Source organism: Rana temporaria, chromosome 4 (genome assembly GCF_905171775.1).
Source record: "Rana temporaria chromosome 4, aRanTem1.1, whole genome shotgun sequence".
Classification (NCBI taxonomy): Eukaryota; Metazoa; Chordata; class Amphibia; order Anura; family Ranidae; genus Rana; species Rana temporaria.
Window position 1 is genome coordinate 229457382 of NC_053492.1, and position 21639 is coordinate 229479020.

The 21639-nt window shown below is 44.1% G+C and overlaps 1 protein-coding gene across 1 annotated transcript in view; it reads left to right on the forward strand.

The window, feature by feature from the left end:
- Positions 1 to 1815: 1815 nt before the first annotated feature.
- CD109 (CD109 molecule) overlaps positions 1816 to 21639 on the forward strand; it is a 187295-nt gene continuing 167471 nt past the window's right edge. Inside the window, exons 1-2 of the mRNA XM_040349961.1 lie at positions 1816 to 2010; positions 2186 to 2341. Coding sequence (XP_040205895.1) covers positions 2274 to 2341 — 68 coding nt within the window. The 5' untranslated portion in view covers positions 1816 to 2010; positions 2186 to 2273. The remainder of the gene's footprint in view (positions 2011 to 2185; positions 2342 to 21639) is intronic.

Genomic DNA, 21639 nt, shown 5'->3' on the forward strand with positions numbered 1-21639 from the left:
TGCAACCTGTAACCTGTTCCCTTAAAGCATGTTATACGGTGTATCAGCTGTGTCATTGCCCGCCCCTCCCTTGACGCACAGTGCTTGTGCTGTGTCATTTGGTCCTTTCTATCACCTAAAATACCTGGTTGATCATGCCTAGTGCTGCCCTTCCCTCTGTAAACTGAACACAGTGTATCATGGCTGCTCAACCATGATACCGTGGTCAGTTTACGTGCCTCCGTCATCCTGCTGTCTCTCCTTGCTCTTTCTCTCCTCCTCCCTCCCTGCCTGTCAGCTGTGTCTTTGCCCGCCCCTCCCCTCCCCTCCCGCTTCAAAGGTAACTGTGGTGTGTTACTATAATCTCCTGTGTTAGATTATATTATGTGCCCCAATGTAATCCAACACAGGGGATTTTGGCAAGAAAAAGCACTTTAAGCCTCGAACTCACGATGAGTATATTGGATGAATGATTGTTCAAGGTTTTTTTGCATGCTATTCTCCATATCGAAAATGAAGAGGTTACTAAACTTCCAAAAATTCTCATACAACAGAATACAACTTCGGAAGTGATGTAATGTATTCTTTTATTTCCGAGCATGCGTGGTTCTGGTTTGCTCTATTTGTGGGGAAAAAAGGACGTCAATTTTATTTGGGAGCCACGTCGCATGACCGCGCAATTTTCATTCAAAGTGTGACAGTGCTGAAAGATGAAAATTGGCCTGGGCAGCAAGGGGGTGAAAATGCCCAGTATTGAAGTGGTTAAGCAGTTACAACAACAGTTTTCTAAATAAATACTTGAGGAGATTGTAAATAAATAAAAGCTGATCATTGCAAGCACCATTGTCATTGGTAAATGGTTTATCTCAACCCCCTTTGCAGGACAGCTTGGTAACAGACTCATAGGCTGATTACTAGGTAAAAAAAAATAGAATAATATAGACACCACATCTAAGAATTGGTAAGCTGCAATCATGGGCGTCCGCTCCATAGGGTAAGGGGGGGCAATTGACCCCCCTGGAAAAATCAAGAAGGGGCGGATATTACACAGGCACAGCGAGCGGAGTGAAGCCGCCTCCCCCACCTGCTGTGCCTGTGCCGTGTTGATGGCTGATCTGAGGTACTGAATGGGATGGGGGAGGGGGTCTCTCTGTGCTCAAGGGGGGTTTGTGCTGAATGGGGGGTCCATCTGTGCTAAAGAGGGGGTCTGTACTGAAGGGGGGTATGTGCTGAAGGGGGGGTCCATCTGTGCTGAAGGGGGGGTCTGTGCTTAAAGGAGGTCTGTGTGGAATGGGGGGGTCTGTGCTGAATGGAGGGGTCTGTGCAGAATGGGGGGTCCATCTGTGCTGAATGGAGGGGTCCATCTGTGCTGAGGGGTGTCTGTACATTCTCTAGGCTATAGTTATATGGGCATGGAGAAGCTGAATTATCTGAAGAGCTATTTCACACTGCCAGCTGGCCACGTTATCGGTAAAGCGCCGCTAAAAAGTGGCGCTTTACCATCGTTTTAGCTGCGCTATTCGGCCACTAGCGGGGCGCTTTTAACCCCCACTAGCATTTAAAGAAAGGGCTAAATGCGACTGTGTATCGCCGCTGCTGAAGCGCCCCCCCCCCTGAAAAAATTTCAGCGGATGCCCATGGCTGCAATATAATACTTTTTCTATTTTGAGCTTAATACAGCTTTAATACAGATTTCCTATGTTCATGTGAAAGTCATTATCACCGCCCACACATCAGTATAAAGCGTATTTTGCCGTTCTCTCTGCACAGCAGTAAGCTTCCATATACCTCATAAAGAAAACAGCAGTGTAAGGAGATTCTGTCGGAGGCTGTGGGAAGTAATCCTATACAGTGTACCCTTCTACTCCTGACTCACTTGTGGCTAGGGCATATTTTCCACATTATCATTAGCTTACTTCACGTCTAAACTCATCAATGAGGGTGTGGTACATACTTTGCACTTCACAGACTCATCCCACACTCATACACGCTTCTGAAATGTGTCTTCTTCATCTGTTGTTTTCAGCACAGGTATGTACTGTATTCATCGTCAGCATGGGAATTAACCAGTGCTCGTTACAAGAGCTCGGCAGCCATGTACAGTGTCGGCAGCGAAAGGGAAAGGGGTGGGGATGGTTCTGGGCTGACTGCATGAATCACTGACTGCTGTGCATATTAACACGATTTACTTCTTTGCTCCAATAAGAACTTCCTGAAGATTAAATAAAAATAAAGCCTCTGGAGACACGAGAGAATAAAGCAGCCTGTGGAGAACTTGAAACTGACTGAACAAGATGCTGCTGAAGGGCCTTCTCATTTTTCCTCCCATTCTTTGCCTCTTGGCATCATATGCTGCAGCAGGGTAGGAATCCTAATATTTTTTTTCTCACAATAGAAACTGTTACATGGATTGGAAAAAGTAACCATATTCTAAGTTGCTGTGATAATGAAGAACAGTCTGATAGGTCGTTTACACAGGAAATACTGAGGGGGGGTTCTGTTACGACTTACACATTATTTGTTTTTTATGTAATAACTCTTTTTTATTGCGTTTAATAACAGGGGAATTCACCAAGAACATGTACGATGAGCGAGCAATATTTACTTTATATCTTTAGTTGAAAAAAAGTTTCTGCTTGGTAACTGCAAGGGGTTTTGGGAAGGTCTGGAATATCGCTTAATCTATCATTATGTTTATAAATTTCCTATACCTTGTTTTACGATTGTACTTGAAGTAAAAGTTGCTTTGTATAACGTGATTTCTTCCTAATCTGGCCGACATTGCTTGCACAAGGATTTAACCACCATCCTAAGCTTTCTAGAAGTTTTGCAAGCCTTGCAAAAAAAATAAATAGTGAAGTCCATCTGTTTGGCTGAAAAGGAGACACAAATGCTGCAGATGTCCCACCATAATTTTGGATTAAGTGTGTCCAAAAAATATCATGTCAGCTATGTATATGTAACCCTTGCATGGACCGTGATTACTTCCAAAGCAGGATTATATTAAAATTTCTCTTTTAGATTGATTGCAATTGCAAAAACTATTTGGAATTATTTGTAAAACTTAGAGCACATTTACTTCTTTTTAACTCTAGGCCCAAGCTGCTGAATGACATTAGCATTGTGTTGGTACAAAATATATTCCCTGCAGCTCTATCTGCAAAGTTATCCCAAGCTCCACCTCTTTAGAGAGATAGATGATATTTTCACTGTGTGTTAGGGCTAGTTGACTCAAAACATGGCTTCAGACACGCTTTGTTAGGGCTAGTTTTCACTTGCTTCAAAACATGGCTTCGGACACGCTTTGTTAGGGCTAGTTTACACTTGCTTCAAAACATGGCTTCGGACACGCTTTGTTAGGGCTAGTATACACTTGCTTCAAAACATGGCTTCGGACATGCTTTGTTAGGGCTAGTTTCCACTTGCTTCAAAACATGGCTTCGGACACGCTTTGTTAGGGCTAGTTTACACTTGCTTCAAAACATGGCTTCGGACACGCTTTGTTAGGGCTAGTATACACTTGCTTCAAAACATGGCTTCGGACACGCTTTTTTAGGGCTAGTATACACTTGCTTCAAAACATGGCTTCGGACATGCTTTGTTAGGGCTAGTATACACTTGCTTCAAAACATGGCTTCGGACATGCTTTGTTAGGGCTAGTTTTCACTTGCTTCAAAACATGGCTTCGGACACACTTTGTTAGGGCTAGTATACACTTGCTTCAAAACATGACTTCGGACACGCTTTGTTAGGGCTAGTTTACACTTGCTTCAAAACATGGCTTTGGACACGCTTTGTTAGGGCTAGTATACACTTGCTTCAAAACATGGCTTCGGACACGCTTTGTTAGGGCTAGTATACACTTGCTTCAAAACATGGCTTCAGACACGCTTTGTTAGGGCTAGTTTTCACTTGCTTCAAAACATGGCTTCGGACACGCTTTGTTAGGGCTAGTATACACTTGCTTCAAAACATGACTTCGGACACGCTTTGTTAGGGCTAGTTTTCACTTGCTTCAAAACATGGCTTCGGACACGCTTTGTTAGGGCTAGTTTACACTTGCTTCAAAACATGGCTTCGGACACGCTTTGTTAGGGCTAGTATACACTTGCTTCAAAACATGGCTTCGGACATGCTTTGTTAGGGCTAGTTTACACTTGCTTCAAAACATGGCTTCGGACACGCTTTGTTAGGGCTAGTCTACACTTGCTTCAAAACATGGCTTCGGACACGCTTTGTTAGGGCTAGTATACACTTGCTTCAAAACATGGCTTCGGACACGCTTTTTTAGGGCTAGTATACACTTGCTTCAAAACATGGCTTCGGACATGCTTTGTTAGGGCTAGTATACACTTGCTTCAAAACATGGCTTCGGACATGCTTTGTTAGGGCTAGTTTTCACTTGCTTCAAAACATGGCTTCGGACACACTTTGTTAGGGCTAGTATACACTTGCTTCAAAACATGACTTCGGACACGCTTTGTTAGGGCTAGTTTACACTTGCTTCAAAACATGGCTTTGGACACGCTTTGTTAGGGCTAGTATACACTTGCTTCAAAACATGGCTTCGGACACGCTTTGTTAGGGCTAGTATACACTTGCTTCAAAACATGGCTTCAGACACGCTTTGTTAGGGCTAGTTTTCACTTGCTTCAAAACATGGCTTCGGACACGCTTTGTTAGGGCTAGTATACACTTGCTTCAAAACATGACTTCGGACACGCTTTGTTAGGGCTAGTTTTCACTTGCTTCAAAACATGGCTTTGGACACGCTTTGTTAGGGCTAGTTTTCACTTGCTTCAAAACATGGCTTTGGACACGCTTTGTTAGGGCTAGTATACACTTGCTTCAAAACATGGCTTTGGACACACTTTGGTAAAGCTCTCGGAACACCGGTCAAAGCTCCTGTCACTAATTAAAATGATTAGCTTACAGTCCTGTTTACACCTTGCTCTTGCTTCGGTGTGGCTTCGATGAGGCTTCATTGGTTCTTCAATGAGGCTTTGGTGGAGCTTCGATGAGGCTTCATTGGGGCTTCAATGAGGCTTTGGTGGAGCTTCGATAAGCCTTTGATGGGGCTTCGATGAGGCTTCAAGCAAGCTTTGCTAAAGACTTCTATGGAGGCTTTGAAGATGCTTTGAAGTACAACTAAAGGAACATGAGGTATAATTTTTGAAGCAAAGCCGAAGCAAAGCAAAGGAAAAGAAAGGTGTAAACAGGATTGTAAGCTAAACATTTAATTTGGTGACAGGAGCTTTGACTAGCATTCAGATTGCCTTAACAGCATGTCCGCAGCCTTGTTTGAAGCAAGTGTAAACTAGGCCTAATGTGTGTTGAAGCCAAAGCAAGTGTAAATGAGCCCTTATGGACCGTATATGGCACCTGAATTGACAAGGGTGGCTTCTTGCACAGTTCCCGTCCAAGCACCCCAGGAATAAAAGACAGGGTCTGCAAGGGCGATGGAAGGGCACAAGTGTCAAGGTGCAGACACTAAAGACTGGAACGTGGGAGCGCTGGTATCAGGTGAGCAGGAGTCAAAGCTGTATCCTGGCCTAGGCCAACAAGGCCCAGACCTAGGGCAGCACTTTGCAGGGGGGTAGCATGCAAAGAGTCCCCACCGGCTTGCACTACACTGTTAGTGTAGCGCCAGTCTTATGGGGCGGACTGGGCTGAGAGGCAAATTAGCCTAGCGTCCCCATAAAGCGGCTGCAACTGTGGGGGGCGCTGCTTCAAATTTTATCCTGGACCACAAACCTTCCTCACTGTGCTATAGGTTTTCTGCTGCACCATTGGAATGGTTATATCTTCTTAGTCCTCTCCATAAAATTATCAGAAATTTGTGCTTAACCACTTCAATACCGCACGCCGTCATATGACGTCCACAAAGGGGATCTCTTATCCCGGGTGGCTGTCATATGACGTCCTGTACTTTGTGCGGTGATATATGAATGATGCCTGCACCCACCTCATTTTGTTCCGGCGGCGATCCTGCGCACAATAAGAATGATCATAGCGGCGGTTCCGCCGCTTGATCGTTCTCATAGGCGGCGGAAGGGGACATCACCCCCTCCCGCCGCCATCCGGTGCTTCTCCAGGTTCCCCCTGTGCCATCGGGGGCCCCGGAGAGATGATCGCCGTCCGCCGGATGTGAAGCATAGAGATGACTGGTGACCAGAAGGTCACCAGTCGTCTCTATGACCGTCGGAGGCCCGGGTGCAATGTGATGACGTCACGCCCGGGTACCCGTAAAGTAAACAAACCGCAATCGCGGCTAGTAAGAATGAGATCTGTGAATTTTTTTTCCAGCCTGGAGGAGAGATGTGGGGTCTTAAAGAGGACCTGTCACACACTATTCCTATTACAAGGGATGTTTACATTCCTTGTAATAGGAATAAAAACGATCGTAAAAAAATAAAAAATAAAAATGTAAAAAAAAAAGTGTAAAAAATAAATAAGTATGTAAAAAATAAAAAAATAATAATAAAAAAATTAAAACGCCTCTGCCCCCGGTAGCTCGCGCTCAGAAGCGAACGCACACGTAATTCAAACCAGAAAGCGAGCGCCACGTATGTAAACGTTGTTCAAACCACAGATGTGAGGTTGAAAAAATAAATGTTCCTGGACTGCCGCACTCTGATAGGCGATTTATTGAAACAAGTACTAAAGGGCAGGAGCACAGCATAGGTCGCAGGGCTTGGAGCGGTACTCTTTTCCACACATGTGAAGTGTCACCGCGTGCGTTAGAGTGTGTGCAACAATTCTAGCACCAGACCTCCTCTGTAACCCTAAACTGGAAAGCGTCGCCTATGGAGATTTTTAAGTAACGAAGTTTGGCGCAATTCCATGAGTGTGCGCAATTTTAAAGCATGACATGTTAGGTATCTATTTATAACATCATCTTTCATATTTTACAAAAAAAGGGCGAACTTTACTGTTTTGTTATTTTTTAATTCATGAAACCATTTTTTTTTTAAAAAAAAAGCGTTTGAATTTCTTTTGCGCAAATACCGTGCAAGATAAAAAGTTGCAATGACTGCCATTTTACTCCCTATGGTGTCTGATAAAAAAACATATATAATGTTTGGGGGTTCAGAGTAAATTTCTAGCAAAAGAATGATGTAGGAGAGAAGTCCCAGAAAAGGCCCGGTATGGAGGTGGGTTTTAAAGCCCGTTATTGAAGTGGTTAAAGTAGAACTATAGGCAACATTTTTTCATTTTGAATAGAGTAAAGGAGGGTTATAGACCCTGTCAATTTTTTTCCATCCCTGTCCCATTGCAGAGATTTCCCTTCACTTCCTGCCCCATAGCCAAACAGGAAGTGAGATGAAATCTATGCAAATTAAGGGAATTCCCTCCCCCCCAGGCCCTCAGAACTATGGTCCCCACTCGAAAAATTTAGGGCAGGTCTTGAACAGAAAGGGGTGTGGCCTTGACAGAAAGGGGTGGGTCATAATTAAATTAGGCGCTGCACAAGTTTACTCAGGCCTAGGGCTGCACACAACCTAAATACACTACTGGCAGGAGTACAACTAAAGTTTGGTTATGAGCAGAGTCCAGTAACAACAAAGCAAAGGGCATCAAATTGTGGGCAGGATCAGAGGCAGAAAGAGGCAGAAGCTGGCAACATGCAGGCAGTGAGGTCCTAAGTTGATAGGCAGAATCTCGGTTTTGAAGTTCAGGCTAAGGTGAATAATGGAGATGAGCAGCAATCATAGGCAAATTAGGGTAATCCAAAGCATGTCAAGCGGAAGTAGGGTCAATATCAAGGTCATTATAAGTTTCAGGATCAAGAGTCATGGGAATACAGGCTGAAAGACCATTCAGCATCAATCCTATTCAGAGCTCAGGCACCAGTATCTGCTTGGCACCAGTATGTGCTTGTGCATACACTGTAATGTGCACATACTGGTGTGCAAGCTCCAGTGTTGATTTTGGCATTGAATTTTGATTTAGTTTTTGTTATAGTCTTTTGACTAAAATGCCATTTTAGTTTTAGTCCCATTTTAGTCATCTGCAAGTGTTTTAGTTTTATTCATATTTTAGTCGACTAAAACCACCAGTACATTTTAGTCAAATAAAAAATCATTTTAGTCAACTAAAATCTAGTGTGTTTAGTGAATAGGCAGCTAGCCATCAGAGTAAGAAGTGGCTCTGTAGGTAAAGATGATGGAAGAGAAGCAACGCCAATCTAAATGCAGTATGTGAAGCAAAAATTAACATTTATTAGGCATTGTGCTTACAGGATAAATCCAAGTAAATGGCATGTAAAAGAGACCAGACAGTGAAGTCCTTCTCGATGGAGAGCTGACCTTTTAGATCCCATCCATTGCCTTTTATTACAGTATTTTATCATTTATTATTTTTAGCCTATTTTTTATACTCCCTTTTATTTTGGATAGCTAATTTTATGACATTATCTTTTACTTCCTTGCTGTTTGTGTCATGAATAAACCATAGTTTATTTAACCACTTGACAACTGGGCACTTAAACACCCTTAATAACCAGACCAATTTTCAGCTTTCGGTGCTCTCACATTTTGAATGACAATAACTCAGTCATACAACACTGTAACCAAATGAAATTGTTGTCCTTTTTTTCCCACAAATAGAGCTTTCTTTTGGTGGTATTTGATCACCTCTGCGGTTTTTATTTTTTTCCGCTAATAATGAAAAAAGAACGAAAATTTTGTAAAAAAATGAATTTTTTTTCATTTCTATTATAACATTTTGCAAAAAATGAATTTTTCTTCATAAATTTGGCCTAAAATGTATACTGCTACATATCTTTGGTTAAAAAAAAAAAAATTGGGTTATTATTTAGTCTGGGTGAAAGTTATAGGGTCTACAAGCTATGGTACCAATTACTGAAAATGTATCAATTTGATCACATCTGAAGTACTGACGGCCTTTCTCATTTCTTGAGACCCTAACATGCCAGAAAAGTACAAATACCCCCTAAATGACCCCTTTTTGGAAAGAAGACATTCCAAGGTATTTAGAAAGAGGCATGGTGAGTTTTTTGAAGTTGTAATTTTTTCCCACAATTCTTTTCAAAATCAAGTTTTTTTTTATTTTTATTTTTTTTCCACAAAAGTTTCATATTAGCAGGTTATTTCTCGCACACAGCATATTCATACCACAAAATACACCCCAAAACACATTCTGCTATTCCTCCCGAGTATGGCGATACCACATGTGTGAGACTTTTACACAGCGTGGCCACATACAGAGGCCCAACATGCAGGGAGCACCATCAGGCGTTCTGGAGCACCCAGACCAGTTCTGACATTTCTCTCCTACATGTAAAAATCATCATTTATTTGCTAGAAAATTACATAGAACCCCAAAACATTATATATGCTTTTTTAGCAAAGACCCTAGAGAATACAATGGCGGTCGTTGCAACTTTTTATCGCGCATGGTATTTGCACAGCAATTTTTCGAACGCATTTTTTTGGGAAATAAAACAGTTTTGTGCTTTTTAAAAAAAAAAACATTAAAGTTAGCCCAATGTTTTTGCATAATATGAAAGATGAAGTTACGCCGAGTAAATAGATACCCAACATGTCACCCTTCAATATTGCACACGCTTGTGGAATGGCGCCAAACTTCGCTACTTAAAAATCCCCATAGGCGACGTTTTAAATGTTTTTACTGGTTACATGTTTTTAGTTACAGAGGAGGTCTAGGGCCAAAATGATTGCTCTCGCTCTAACGTTCGCATCGATACCCCACATGTGTGGTTTGAACACCGTTTTCATATGTGGGCGGGACTTACGTACACATTCGCTTCTGTATACGAGCACGCGGGAACAGGGGCGCTTTAAATATTTTTATTTTATTTTTATTGTTCATTTTACTTTATTTATTTTAGTTTGACACGTTTTTCCCCAAAAATAAATGTTTTGATCACTTTTATTCCAATTACAAGGAATGTAAACATCCCTTGTAATAGGAATATAGCATGACAGGTCCTCTTTACAGTGAGATATGGGGTCAATAAGACCCCACATCTCACCTCTAGGCTGGGAAGCCTGAAAAAAAACAAAAAAAAAAAAACGATCCTGGCTTCGATCGCAGCGGTGAGTCAGAAGAAGCACCGGAGGGCGAAGGGAGTGGGGACGTCCACTTTTGCCTCCCGTAAGAACGATAAAGAGGCGGAACAGCCGCCATGATCATTCTTATGGTGTAGGGAATAGCTGGCTGAAAAAAATGATATCTGAATGATGCCTGTAGCTGCAGGCATCATTTAGATATCCCTGCACAAAGTCAAGGACCTCATATGACGTGGGCGGGAAGTGGTTAAAACACATTTTTTTCTGGGTATTGCAGAGTATTGGCCGGGGTATTGCAAAGTATTGGTGTTGGGGTATTGCAGAGTATTGGTGTTGGGGTATTGCAGAGTATTGGTGTTGGGGTATTGAAAAGTATTGGTGCGGGGGTATTGCAAAGTATTGGCCGGGGTATTGCAAAGTATTGGCCGGGGTATTGCAAAGTATTGGTGCGGGGGTATTGCAAAGTATTGGTGCGGGGGTATTGCAGAGTATGGTGCGGGGGTATTGCAGAGTATGGTGCGGGGGGTATTGCAAAGTATTGGCCGGGGTATTGCAAAGTATTGGCCGGGGTATTGCAAAGTATTGGCCGGGGTATTGCAAAGTATTGGTGCGGGGGTATTGCAGAGTATGGTGCGGGGGTATTGCAGAGTATTGTGTGGGGGGTATTGCAGAGTATTGTGTGGGGGGTATTGCAGAGTATTGTGTGGGGGGTATTGCAGAGTATTGTGTGGAGGGTATTGCAGAGTATTGTGTGGAGGGTATTGCAGAGTATTGTGCGGGGGTATTGCAGAGTATTGTGCGGGGGGTATTGCAGAGTATTGTGCGGGGGGTATTGCAAAGTATTGGTGCGGGGGTATTGCAGAGTATGGTGCGGGGGTATTGCAGAGTATTGTGTGGGGGGTATTGCAGAGTATTGTGTGGGGGGTATTGCAGAGTATTGCGCGGGGGTATTGCAGAGTATTGCGCGGGGGTTTTGCAGAGTATTGCGCGGGGGTTTTGCAGAGTATTGCGCGGGGGTTTTGCAGAGTATTGCGCGGGGGTTTTGCAGAGTATTGCGCGGGGGTTTTGCAGAGTATTGCGCGGGGGGTATTGCAGAGTATTGCGCGGGGGGTATTGCAGATTATTGCGCAGGGGGTATTGCAGAGTAATTGCGCAGGGAAGGCAGAGCATTGCAGAGTATTGCGCAGGGAAGGCAGAGTATTGCAGGGGTTAATGCAGAGTATTGCACAGGGAAGGAAGAGTATTGCAGGGGGTTAATGCAGAGTATTGCACAGGGAAGGAAGAGTATCTCAGGGGGTTAATGCAGAGAATTGCACAGGGAAGGAAGAGTATTGCAGGGGGTTAATGCAGAGTATTGCACAGGGAAGGCAGAGTATTGCAGGGGTTAATGCAGAGTATTGCACAGGGAAGGAAGAGTATTGCAGGGGGTTAATGCAGAGTATTGCACAGGGAAGGAAGAGTATCTCAGGGGGTTAATGCAGAGTATTGCACAGGGAAGGAAGAGTATTGCAGGGGGTTAAATGCAGAGTATTGCACAGGGAAGGCAGAGTATTGCAGGGGTTAATGCAGGGATGGCTGAGCAGGGATGGATGGATCTGTGACTGCAATAGTCACAGATCCATCCCACACTGCTGCTGCCATCCGCGCTCTCCTCTCACACTGTACCGATCGGTACAGCGAGAGGAGGGAGGAACCGGCGTCATCAAATGTCGCCGGTTTGTTTACCTGTGATCGCGCCGTCATTGGACGGCGCGATCACATGGTAAAAGACCGCGGTTGTCGGTCAGTTACCGAGATCTGTGTAGCGCCGGGTCTCATAGACCCGGCGCGCACAGAATTTTCAGTGTGCGCGCCCGAGGCGGCGCGCATTACTGCTTCTGGTGGGCGCCGTTAAATAACGGCGACCCCCAGTTAAGCAACCACCTTGCCGCCGTTATATGACGGCGGCTGGTGGTTAAGTGGTTAATGTATTACACCACTGGCATGTCCCTGCCGCTGCCACTCTCTGTGCTGTTTCTGTGGGGTTGTAGCTGGAGCTGGTGCGCTGAGCCTTGCTGTCCACCGGCACAGCTACCCCAATTTACCTCAGCTGAGATGTCTGCTTGGGAAGCCTGAGGAAGGAGCATGCATGCTCTGAAAGCACGCCACGGCCACACCCACCGCAGTCTATCTGTCTCTCTGGTGGTGCTCACTCGCTCTCCCGCCCACTGCCCCGGAGCACTGGAAACCATCAGTGTGGCCGACAAAGTGGGACACCACAGAACACAGCTCTTAATCATGAGAGTCCATCCATTAAAGGAGAGCTTTTTAGGCTGGGCTTCTCCTCTGGGTCACAGGAGTGCAATTCATTTTGCACTCCTGTGACCCGTTTTCAGCAGAGAGCGGTCTGAAGTCCTTTCTCCAATGATGTCACTGCCATCATCCCTACTTCCATATCTGGATCCCCTTAGCTGCCTTGATTGATGGCAGTCTCAGCATATAAGCAAGTCGCTGAGACAGCCTTTTGGAAATGTATGATATATATACATATATATATATATAAAACACAATATATAATAATAGTAAATATATATATATATATATATATATATATATATATATATATATATATATATATATATATATATATATATATATATACACTAATCAGAAATATATGATATATATATAACAATATATAATAATAGTAAATGTTACTTTAATAGCTGGGACAAGGACAATGCTGAATAACTCCAAAGAACATCTGAAACATTACCAACACGCCTATAAATATTTTGCTGCTATAGCGCTTGTGCCAACAACAGTGCACACACATTGCAGCGGTGATAGATGCACTCTCTGTTTTGTTTCAGGATGACAGTTTGCAGCTGCTCTACACATAACTTGCAATGACAGCATCTTTGACAATGCAGTCTAAGCATGTTTGTGCCAAGTCTACTGTTCTATGTGGCAATGGGCTGACACAAAAGAAGAAATCTGTTTGCCTATAGCTTGGTTTCTCACATACACCATAGCTTAACAACCTATATTCAGCTACTCTTAAACTCCACCATATGGGCAATCCTTCAGGGCACCTTTTTGTCAATACATCATCTCCAGTATAACACCAACCACCCCTGAATAGGCTGATATTAACGTTTCTCACTAAGTCCAGCACATTATGTCACACAGTTAAGCAAAGGGGTATTTCACAAGCCTAGAAGACCCTCATGGCAGTAAAGTAAGTGTAGCACTACCCCCGAGGAGCTGCTGGTTTATTTTGGGTCTACGCTCTGCGATTAACCCCTTAAAGTGGCTCAACACCCTCCGTTGACACAACTGGTAATATGGGAGTTGTGGACCCCAATTACTTGTTGGGAAACACAATATCCTGTAACACTACAACAGATTATGCAAATGAAAGGGTACCTTAAATGGAAGGGATCCTACAGTATGAAAGATAGGCTGCACACAGACTTCAAGATAACCAAAGTAATGCTTTACTTAGGGTGGAAACAAAGGAACATGAGTAAAACAGTGATACACTATTTGCAGATCCCCGCAGTATCAGTAACAATAATAAGGTTTAAATGTGAGCTAGACTACAATGTCACACAGACCTGTGTAAGCACATAGCAAGGGGGACCCCTTCAACAAAACATACACATTGAAACGCCCCCTTGCCAAGCCTCACCCAGCTTTCCGTCTCGCTACAATACTATATAAGGTAATAGAACCGATTACTCGATCAACGAGCAATGAGATGAATATCAACAATATACAACACTAAATAGATAACCCTTGGGCACTATAGCTATAGCTAGTCAGTATGACCTGGCATCCCAGGTCAAACTTCAATACAGTTTTATGCTAATAGTTCATGCACTTGTGCATTGGCATGCGTTGGCGTGCAAAGAGCAATTTATAATCCAAAAGGGTAATAGTAAACTGTTGAAAGTTTTCCTGAATAGTCAAACCACAAAGATGGATATCAACAATCTGCCCTCCTGCAAGACAATCAGTACTCTCGGGCAAGTGCCCGTCTCACCCAACCGATTCAGGCTTTGTAATTCTGTGGCACTCCGTCCATGATCTCCAGCCACAATCCTGTTAGCCAGCAGCCTCCGGTTCTCAGACAGGTCGCAAGGTTACTGGAAACTTGTCCGATCACTCTGGCAGAGGCTCCGTCTCTTCTTCTCAAAGGCGCTCCGCCCGGGCATATGTAGGCCTCAGCTGCGGCCTACTCCCCGTGGAGACACTCCTGTCAGTGTCCTCCTGGGTTGAAGAGGCGGTCCCGAGAGAGCGCACCAAACATCCTCTCCCTTAAATTACCTCCCCTAGCAGGCGGCACGGAAGGCAAAGCATCTTGGGGTTGTACAGCTGCTCTCTGGGTAATGTAGTTTATTACAGGCCAGGGCAAATGGAGTCTCTTCTCCTCCTGTACTCAATCCCCCAACATTCTCTGCGGTACCAGAACAAAATGTAAACAACAGGTGGCTCTAACCCAACTCGGCCACAGGAGGGAGCTGAGATCCTTCACGATCAGCAATGGTAGTCCTTTATATCACATCAACAAGGGTGATACCCCACTACATAAGGGTGGACCTTACCATTCCCCCATGTGGCACTTGTTAAGCAACACTTGAAGTGTAAATACAAATATACAAGATGTAGAAGTGGAAAAGAGGTTTCAGTCTGCACTGCCGACAATGTGTTTTACTCCAAAGGCAATAGAAAGGCTAAGGCCGGTATTACAGTTCAAAATGTTAATGGGCAGGCTGAATGTATGAAATTGATCGATCAATCTCTTGTGATTATTGCTGCTATAGATGCTGGCAGTAATCACTGTTTTCACCTGGCGGAGATGACTTCCCCCCGCCTTCCCCGCAGGGAGAAGGCAATGGCCGACAGGAGGGATTTCTGCATCAACACTGTCTGTGTTGATGGGGGATTGGAGCAAATTTCTCAGGAAATACATTTTCTCTGTATATGGCCAACCTAAGGTGAAATAATGGCAAGTAGAGAGCAGCACCTGTCCCTATATCATTTATAGTACCATTTACCTGTAGCTTTACTGGTATACTGGTATATATTCAAACAATTTCAGCTACACTCACTCAACTGACGACCCACAAAAAAAGGAGAGTCATAGCTAAATTACAAACATACTGATACTGTTCCTGTATTATAAAGTCTCCTCTCACTGTTTTTTTGCAAGTTTCTATTTGCATGGGCTGCCCAAGCAAGCCGGAGGAGCTGCAGGACCTTTTCGGCAGTGAAATGCATCTTCTGTGCGTTTTGTCATGTGTTCAGGAAACCCCAAATGTAAATGTGGCCTAAGCCATTTCCTGAGCAAATAGGCTGGCATATGTGTGACGAGTGGGGAAAAAAAACGCACAAAAAAAGGGAACGCACATTCCCACCAGACTAAGTTTGAATGGGGCCTTATCCCCTTACAGTGGGACACTACCATTTGCATAGTCATAGTAGATTTGGCAATGTAAAAAATATTTTCCCATTTCTAGTTTTCAACCCGCAAACCTACCAGGGAATTCTTTGGTAGATCCTGGAAATCAGATCTCTTTGTTTTAAACAAATAACAAATATATTTTGTCTTTAAAAATCTAATAATTATAAGAGGTATTCAGTGCCTACATGTGGTCTCGCATTGTAATGTAATGCAGACTCCAGAAATATTGCAACTATGGCATAGTCTACCAGTCCACCAAAAATAATACTAGACAGAAATAATTCCCAGTTTTACGATCACTGGTGGATAAATACAGAGATGTTACTGAACTATCTCCTTCAGCCTTCCATTTTAGGGATTGTTTTGAAAAGGGCAGAGTATGGTTTTAGCATGGCAATACTGCTGGTTGATATAAATCATTTAAAAAATTGTAATAATAATAAAAAAAAAAAAGCCTAGGGGAACACTCAGGCCATGCCCTGCTGGTTTTCCTTTAATTACAGAATTTCCTCCACTATGTTAGGAAGAGAACACTGTAAAGCCCTGTACACACGATCGGATATCTGATGGAATCGAATCCGATGGATTTTTTCGTTGGATATCCGTTGAAGCTAACTTTCATCAGTCTTGACTACACACCATCGGTCAAAAATCCGACCGTGTCCAACGTGGTGACGTAAAACACTATGACGTGCTGGCCTGCATCTTATGAATGGGCTTTATGCTGTAAAACTTGTCCAAAAATATTTTTTTTATTATTAGCTTTATATTTTAATGCCATTACCATGGAAGCAAGTGACTCCATGTAGTTACTATGCAGCAGGGCAGGCGCTTGGAATAGGATCCAGAAGACAGAGGTGTTTACAGTAGCAGCAGTGACTGCATAATTACATTAGTCCAAGCTGGACTAATGTAACTATGCAATAACACCCATAACTACAATTGAGTGTGCACCCAGGACAAACACATTTGCAGCACCACAGCAGAAAGCCCACTTCTGTGAAGCATCATAAGGCTACTTTCACACTGAGGCGCTTTACAGGCATTTTAGTGCTAAAAATAGCTCCTGCAAAGTGCCTGTAAAGCGCTTTTCCTGTCACTCCAGTGTGAAAACCTGAGTGCTTTCACACTGGAGCGGTTCCCCTTGTGGGACGTTAAAAAAAGTCCTGCAAGCAGCATCTTTGGGGTGAATACACCGCTCCTAAAATGCCCCTGCCCATTGAAATGAGCATTGCGGGCGCTATTAACCCCTTCTTCGGCAGCTAGCAGGGGTTAAAAGTGCCCCGCTAGCAGCCGAAAAGCGCTGCTAAAATGATGGTAAAGCACCGATAAAACTAGCGGCACTCTATCACCGATGCCCCCCCTTGCCCCCCGTGTGAAAGCGCCCTTAAAGTGTTAGGCAGTCATCAATGGTGCCATCTGCTCACCAGAGTCACTTGTAAACACAGATGTCTGAGTTTACAAGTGACAGCTCTGCACTCTGTGGGCTACATTCATCTGATTTACGATACGCCGCCGCAAGTTTTTGAGGCAAGTGCTTTATTCAGAAAGCACTTGCCTGTAAACTTGCGGCAGCGTATCATAAATCCCCCGGCGGAATTCAAATTCCGCGGCTAGGGGGCGTGTAAAATTTAAATCAGGCGCGTCCCCTCGCTGAACGAACTGCGCATGCGCCGTCCGTCATATTTCCCAGCGTGCATTGCTCTAAATGACGTCGCTAGGACGTCATTGGTTTCGACGTGAAAGTAAATTACGTCCATCCGTATTCACGAACGACTTACGCAAACGACGTAAAAAAATAAAAAATTCGACCCGGGAACGACAGCCATACTTAACATAGGATACGCCGCATATAGCAGGGGTAACTATACGCCGGAAAAAGCCGAACGCGAACGACGTAAAAAAAAAGCGCCGGGCAGTCGTTCGTTTCTGAATCGGCGTAACTCCTCATTTGCATATTCCTTGCGTATACAAACGGAAGCGCCACCTAGCGGCCAGTGTGAGATTGCAGCCTAAGATCCGACGGTGTAAGTCACTTACACCTGTCGGATCTTAGGGATATCTATGCGTAACCTGATTCTATGAATCAGGCGCATAGATACGACGGCCGGACTCAGAGATACGACGGCGTATCTTCTTTTTGAATCCGGGTCTGTGTGTAACCCCCCCCTGAATTCTGCACTCTGTATGTAATGCAATCCTGATATTTAATGCCCCTTTAAGACCCTCCTACTGTTCGTGAAATTTGACTGACCACACCCACTATTTGATGTGATTTGGAGGGTGTGTGTAGGGAGAGAGGTTTTGGGGGGTCATGGTTGAGTTCCAGCACCTATTGTTTGAGAAAAAAAGCCCTGCATAAATGTACTTAAAAATGTTAAAGCGGAACTAAACTCTCTCAATCAACATTAACTATTTTTGATCCTTATGCTGCTAGCCATAGTAAATCTATAGGAAGGTGTTAGGGGTTATAGGTAGGCAGTTGGTAGTTGTTTGTCCCATCCTTCATGTTTCCCTTCTCATTGGGCACTAGGCAAGGGTCACATGAGAGAGCTACCCTGGGGTGGGTTCTTCTGGACTACGCTAGGCACCTTGTATAAGGTCACTTGCTACACATAGAGTACCTTTGACTTTGCCTTGTTCATCAATGTCCTGAGACAAGGCTGAGGCTGCGGTGGGGAAATACTCGACCTTGAGGCAGACCTCTAGAAATGAACGTAGACCATGTGCGTTTGCACTGCAACTGCTCTCCAGTTAAGGCCCCTTTCACACCAGAAGACCTATTGGGCCACTCATTGTCCTCTATGGGGTGGTGGATGTCAGTGGACATTTGTCCACTGACACCCGCCTGGCATCCGATCTGACAAAATTCCCTGGCAACAGACGTACTGTATGGCGATACATTCGACAATCGTCCAGCGGCTCGGAACAGATGACAATCAGATGGAAATGGACATGCAGTCCATTTTTTCCGACTACCCCATATGAGAGCTGGCTCTTAGCGAAGCGGACAGAACCTGTCACCCGCCTACTCAGCGAGGATAAGTGGAGAGATTTCCTGCTGAGCAAGCAGATTCCATTTGGACGGATCCCCCTGTGTGAAAGGGCCTAACTCTCAGGTCCCCGTGACAATCTACATCTTTTTCTGTATTCTGCATTTAGGAGGGAATAGCGAAGTAGGCCCTGCTGTGCACCTTGCATGGGCTCCACACATACACTTAACTACTGAACTTCCATTCCTCTGTAGAGAGTGGGAACCTCTACAAAGCCAATCTTTTTTTTTCAAATAACAATTTTTTATTTGTAAAAGTTTAATACAAAACATAATAGCATTGCAAACATAGGATAGAGTACAACATTTCAACAATAAGTGCAAGTGCCAGTCCGGGGCTGGGCCGGCCCAGGAAAGAGGAGGGACCAGCACCCCCACTCTCCACCGCCGCCCCCCCCCACCAGTAGCGGGAAAAATTCCAATGGAGTCAAGTGGTATAAGACCGCGCCATGGTCGTTTCATAGTTATTCGTACACTTAGTAATAGCTATAATATCTGAGAATCAAAGAGAAGGAAAACAAGAAAAGGAAAGAGAGAGGGGGGGGGGGGCAGGCTAGAAAAGTGGAGATGGTAATGTACCTCAGTATTCTGGCTACCGGCTCACGGCGTGGGTCCTCCCTGGCATGCCACCTCTCCCAGACAAGGTCATGGTCGTCCAACCTGTCCCGAATCCTGGCTGTCATCTTTTCCATAAGTTCTACATCCTTGACCCTGGCATAGAGGGCCTCTTGGGAAGGGGGTAATGACTTCTTCCAGTGGAGTGCTATAAAACACCTCGCAGCTGTAAGAATATGTCTAAGTAGTTTCTTATAGGATTTGGCTATGAGGGGTTGAGAGAGGCCCAGAAGAAACAGCTTCGGGGAGAAGGGTATGGGCACCTCAAAGAGGCGGGACAGGAGCTCCTGTGTCAGAATCCAAAATGGGACAATCAGGGGGCAGGTCCAATATATGTGGAACAGAGTGCCCCGGGATTGGTTACAGCGCCAGCAGCGGTCAGAGGCAGAAGGGTAGATCCCGTGGAGTACGTCTGGAGTCAGGTACCAAAAGAAGAGCACCTTGTACGTGTTTTCCCTATAAAGGGTACATATAGAACTTTTGGCCGCCTGCCTCCAGACCGCCCCCCACGCTACAACGCCAATCTTATTGCTCCAGAAGAGAGACTGCTGGTGGAAGGAATCCTAAAGCGCCGCCTCACCGGTCCGGGCTTGGAAATCCCCTGCAGCTTAATCTCCAAAACATACTTTATCAGGTGGTACATTTAGGAGCATTTGAATTGGTCAGTGCCGTCACATAGGTGGCACAGACCAATTAGAACCCGCATAGCCAATCCTGTCACTGCAGGCGAAGATAAGAGAAAACCGTGGTGATATCAAATCCCCAGATTAATACAGTCGCGATATGATCTGTCAGTGCGGAGGATTGCTGGACTTCGGGTTAGCAGGATCGGGGGGGATGGGGAGAGTGTTCGCCTTATAGATTTTCTGTAAAGGTGAACTTAAACTTTAACTTTACTCTGAGCATTAGTTTGTCTTAAATAAAAAAAAAAAAAAAATCAGCAGCTATATTATAAAATAAAAAAAAGTCTGTGTAAAAATTCAGCATTACAACCTCAAATAAATACTAAGGGCAATAGTAAAATTACAATGCTATCATATCATAAAACAAATGGTGCACCAAGGCCCCATTTACATTAGGCAATTTAGAATCGCTGTGATTCTGTCCACGAATCCAAATCAAAGAAAAATGTGCAATGTGTTTAGGTGCCTGTATTCTTACTGGCAACCCAAATGAGGTGTGATTCTGCTGCAACTGTTGCGCAACAGAATCGTGCAGTAACCATTTAAAAACTGTGCTACGTTTTTTACCCAAAAAGAGCAGGTGCTGCTTTTGTGCAACAGACTTGCATTGGGCAGCAAGGAAAAGAAAAAAAAAACAGCGTTTTAGCCTGTTCATGATTGGATAATAAAATCAGCAGAGCTGCCCCTCATTTCAGATCTACCCCTCAAGTGCACTTGGACGTGCAGTCGCTGTAAATCTGAGGGGTAGATCTGAAATGAGGGGCAGCTCTGCTGATTTTATTATCCAATCATGAGCAGGCTAAAACACTGTTTTTTTTCTTTTCCTTGCATGTCCCCCTTGGATCTACAGCGACTTCACTTCCAAGTACACTTCCAGTGCAATTTCAAGTGCACTTTGCACTTGTAGTTTGCACTTGTAGCGTGAAGTGGATTTTCCTTTCGTAAATAATAACCGCCAATGTGCAACATAGTACAGACAATGCACAGTTGCCAGAAAAAGTCACTTATGTTAAAAAATTAAACAAAGTGTCCAAAACAACAACTCAAGTGATGTTAATCCTTTACTACATGTGATAATCAAGCTCCATGTCCACGTCAGTCTTTCCTCAGGTGAAAAGATGCCAGCTAATCACAAAGTGCTTCCCTCCACCGAACCAATTTAAAGGGGTTGTAAAGGTGAAAAAAAAAAATCCCTAAATAGCTTCCTTTACCTTAGTGCAGTCCTCCTTCACTTACCTCATCCTTCGATTTTGCTTTTTAATGTCCTTATTTCTTCTGAGAAATCCTCACTTCCTGTTCTTCTGTCTGTAACTCCACACAGTACTGCAAGGCTTTCTCCCTGGTGTGGAGAAAACCTCTTGAGGGGCGAGCAGGCAAATCAGGACGCTCTCTACTTTGCAGATAGAGAAAGGAGCTGTGTGTTAGTGAGTGTCCTGACACTCCTGCTCGCCCCCTCAAGAGGCTTTCTCCACACCAGGGAGAAAGCCTTGCATTACTGTGTGGAGTTACAGACAGAAGAACAGGAAGTGAAGGATTTCTCAGAAGAAATAAGGACATTAAAAAGCAAAATCGAAGGATGAGGTAAGTGAAGGAGGACTGCACTAAGGTAAAGGAAGCTATTTAGGGATTTTTTTTTTTCACCTTTACAACCCCTTTAAATTGGTTCGGTGGAGGGAAGCACTTTGTGATTAGCTGGCATCTTTTCACCTGAGGAAAGACTGACGTGGACATGGAGCTTGATTGTCACATGTAGTAAAGGATTAACATCACTTGAGTTGTTGTTTTGGACACTTTGTTTAATTTTTT